The 3866-nt window shown below is 37.0% G+C and overlaps 1 protein-coding gene across 1 annotated transcript in view; it reads left to right on the top strand.

Annotated features, from left to right (window-relative positions):
- The window catches only part of LOC109294694 (scaffold attachment factor B2-like), a 41676-nt gene that overhangs the window by 24227 nt on the left and 13583 nt on the right, over nucleotides 1-3866 (top strand). The window contains exons 10-13 of the mRNA XM_019513143.1: nucleotides 831-980; nucleotides 1066-1166; nucleotides 2663-2808; nucleotides 3600-3691. Coding sequence (XP_019368688.1) covers nucleotides 831-980; nucleotides 1066-1166; nucleotides 2663-2808; nucleotides 3600-3691 — 489 coding nt within the window. The remainder of the gene's footprint in view (nucleotides 1-830; nucleotides 981-1065; nucleotides 1167-2662; nucleotides 2809-3599; nucleotides 3692-3866) is intronic.

Here is a 3866-nt window from a genome sequence, read left to right as displayed (position 1 = left end):
ACCAAATATCTCTCAAAATTTCTGGGGAAAGTAAAACACTGGTTGCTCACTTCCGTGCCCTCAGTCACTTAACCATTCATAGAAAAAATGTCAAACCGGGATGTTTTCTGCAAGCCAGGTCTTGGATGTTACCTGACTGGCAATTTGTTAGTAAGTATTTTCTGAATGACACTCAGGTACTCTTTGTGTTTACTTATCCAGAAAAGTTCATCTTTTTACAATGTTAATCACGTCTGTGGTAGTCCAGTGTTAGCATTAATTGCTTTAAAGGTACTTTAACAAAACCATACGTCTGCATTTTATTACTGAATTGAAGAAACTAGATATCTTACCCCAGCCAGAGATTCAGTAGGCTGATATGCAAGGTAAGAAACAGTGGGGTGGTGTACAGCATGTGACTGGCCTCTGTGGTCACTGGACTGTGCAGCAAGGATAAGATTTCTGTAGAACTAAAATCTGCATTACAATCTTAAACTGTAGTATTCCCAACTATTTTGGCACCATTGCTGCCATGTATGGAAATATTTCTAGTACTTGGGGAAGTACTTTAATGGTAGCTTTTTCAGAATGCTGCTGACCAGTCTGCTTACATCTCTGTTCCCCTGTGTAACTTTGGGGTCCTTTGCAAAATAAACTTTGCTCAGTTGGACAAATGCTTCTGGTTAGAAATGCTCGTCTTCCAATGCAGTTTCAGAAGAGCAAATGCTCTTGGTTTACATGGTATTGACGAACAGTTCTTTTGGTATGTGAGGTATTTGGCAGTACTTAAGTTGTAAGTACATGAAGTTCTGCAGTTACAAAATAACTTTCATTAATTCAATTTTTGCAAGGTGGTTGGTGCAAAAGTAGTAACTAATGCTCGCAGTCCTGGTGCTCGCTGTTACGGTTTTGTTACGATGTCCACATCTGAGGAAGCAACCAAATGTATTAGTCACCTCCACAGAACAGAGCTACATGGAAAAATGATCTCTGTAGAAAAAGTAAGTGAGAACTTTCCGTGATTCACAGTGTAATGCAAGGATAAAAATACTGCATAGACTAATGCTCTGATATTTAAAATTCCAGGCAAAAAATGAACCAGCTGGGAAAAAACCTTTAGACAAAAAAGAAAATGAAGTAAAGAAGGAAAAAGACAGACACCATTCTACAGATTCCAAGTCTGAAAAGTAAATTTTTCCTTTTCTTTTTTAAGAGATCCTATATTTGAAACATTAAAATGTAAGGCAAAAGCATAGTTAAAGAGTAATAACAAATTGAAAGATACTTTTTGGAAGTACTGTATCATGATTGGTTGGTTCATACTACACCTTAAATAACTTGGCTTGCTCATACAGCAGGAGAAGCTTTTTTATTGCACTCTGTAGGTCTAGCTTAATGGATCCCATTTCAGAATTTTTTTCATCTGAGAGTCCATGAAACGGAAATAGCAACAAGTTAAATCTGTAACCTAGTTCCTCCTTCTGTGTATATTTCAAATATGTCCTTGCTTCAGTTGAGCACACCCTAATGATTTCTTGGACTTCAACTCTGTCTTATTGCCCACACATACTTGGTGCTTATTTAAAATGGTACGTTAAGACAATGATGAAATTCTTAGATCTTATGAATTGTATCTGTGAAAGATCAAAAAAAGGGGGTCTTGGGTCTAGCATATATTAGTACAGCTTTGCTGGTATAGCAGACCTGTGTAGTGTAAGACCCAGTTTCTGCCTGCAAAAATGGGATATAACTTTTTGCTCTGTTCTACTTTTGTCTGCATTTTAAGAAGGGACTGTATTATCACTGAGTAGTTGAGACAGACATGGTGAAGAAGAAATCACAATGGTGCCACGGGTTCTTTTGTAACAACCCAGTGCAGTTATTTGTAACTTGGAATCTGGCCGCATCTTTGCAGGCCCTGTACTGGCTATCTCTTGAGTAAATTCACTCACAAAACCAGCGTTGACTACAGCATGATTATTGTTGAATGTAGTCTCTTCTCACAGATGAGGATTAAAGGGTCTCTTTATGTTGCTTGGAGTGGGTCAGCTCTATAAATTGTCATATCATCCTTTTGTTTAGGCTACTTCTTTAAAAGACTAGTCACTGTTTTTAAAAAAGCCTTTGGAATGGGCCAGGAGAGAGATTTTTCTAATGTTTATTTTTTGTGGGGTTTGATAGCCTTTGTTTGTGAGAGGCATCCATTACACAGTGGTTTTTTGCTGCTTAGAGGTCACTCCATATTAAACTGCCTTTCAAAACCCCTGATTGTGCTTTGACCATCTTGCTTGGTAGATTCTTAGGATTCAAACGTTTATGCAAAAATTCTTATTCTGATTGAGCTCGTAATTTTTGTGGATGTCTGCTTTTCATTTGCCAAAAAGTGAGCTGCATATGAAGTTAATCATCAAAATAATTGAAATTTTTATCCAAAACCATCTGAAGAACCTGTGTTCAAAAGAATCATCTGTCTTTTCCCCTGCATCTTTCAAGCTTTGATATTCAGTCAACTAGATTAAAAATAATAGGATGCAAATATATGTTGTATTTAATATTTGGCAGATTAGAAGAATTTGTTGCAATTTCAATTTTTAAAAGACTGGTTTGTGCAGGAGTCCAAAAGGAGTGCATGCATCTAGACTATTTCCTCTGTACTCTGCTTTAAAGCTCATTTTATCTGTAGGTCTGTCAATATTAAAAAGGATGAGAAGACAGACAAGAAAGATGATGCTAAGAAAATGGAAAAAGATGGCAAAGATGAAAAAGAAGGAAAAGAGAAAGATGAACAGAAAACAGGAGTCACGGATCGCTCGAGGATAAGCAAATCAGGTGGCTTAAGCTGCTTTGTTAATATAAATGGGATACCGTATTACAGATGTCGTTCACATGGGCAATTAACAGCTGACAGACATCCTAACAAAATGACAATTCTGTTGTGCCATAGCTACCCAGTGGAGTCTCTGGGGAAAATTACATTCCCTTCTGTTGGAGAGTTCTGCCCAATGCTGAGTACCCTTAGCTTTAAAATGGAGAAGGGTAAATAGGGAGCTATTTGTAAACACATATGCCATTCCTCATACTAAGAGGGACCAGAGCAGCAACACACTGATGTGGAAATTCAAACTATTGTTTTACAACTGTAAAACTCAGAGAAAGGATAAAAAAGGATTCTTGCATCTAAACGGTTTTTTACCTCCAATTACAAGCAGAAAGCAACATCTGTAGACTTAAGTGCAAGTGGGTACTGAAATGTGCAGTTATCACTGTCTGAAGCTGTTCCCATACATGTGTAAAAATGTGCCTGTGTTAGATGCAGGAGTAGCTTTACATTCACCATTTTGAATAGTCTGTCTTGAATGTGTTAAGTTTCCTATAGGTAACAAACTGAGCATTATAAAGTGCTGCTTTTGCTGATATATGTTACCTGCTGGAGCCAATGTCACGTTCAAGATCTAAAAGAATTTAAAACTTTACATCTAAAATATTTTTTGCTTTTGTGTTTCCATAAATGATCATATCCACCTAATCTGATGACTTCAGTTGTTTCAAGAACAGTTTAATGTTTCTTAGATGACTTAAATGATCTTTGGTTTGTACTTTTTCCCCTCTGGTTTAAATAGGAAGTCGAGGAACGGAAAGGACAGTGGTGATGGATAAATCCAAAGGAGAACCAGTTATTAGTGTGAAAACTTCTACTACATCAAAAGAAAGAGTGAGTATATTGTTCATAGATGCCAGGTCTCTAAAGAAAGATCTTGAACGTGACATTGGCTCCAGCAGGTAACATATATCAGCAAAAGCAGCACTTTATAATGCTCAGTTTGTTACCTATAGGAAACTTAACACATTCAAGACAGACTATTCAAAATGGTGAATGTAAAGCTACT

The sequence above is a fragment of the Gavialis gangeticus genome, unplaced genomic scaffold (genome assembly GCF_001723915.1).
Source record: "Gavialis gangeticus isolate Ggan-Ray unplaced genomic scaffold, GavGan_comp1, whole genome shotgun sequence".
NCBI classification, from domain to species: Eukaryota; Metazoa; Chordata; order Crocodylia; family Gavialidae; genus Gavialis; species Gavialis gangeticus.
The sequence above is the reverse complement of the archived record's forward strand: the minus strand, read 5'-3'. Positions and strand labels throughout refer to the sequence as shown.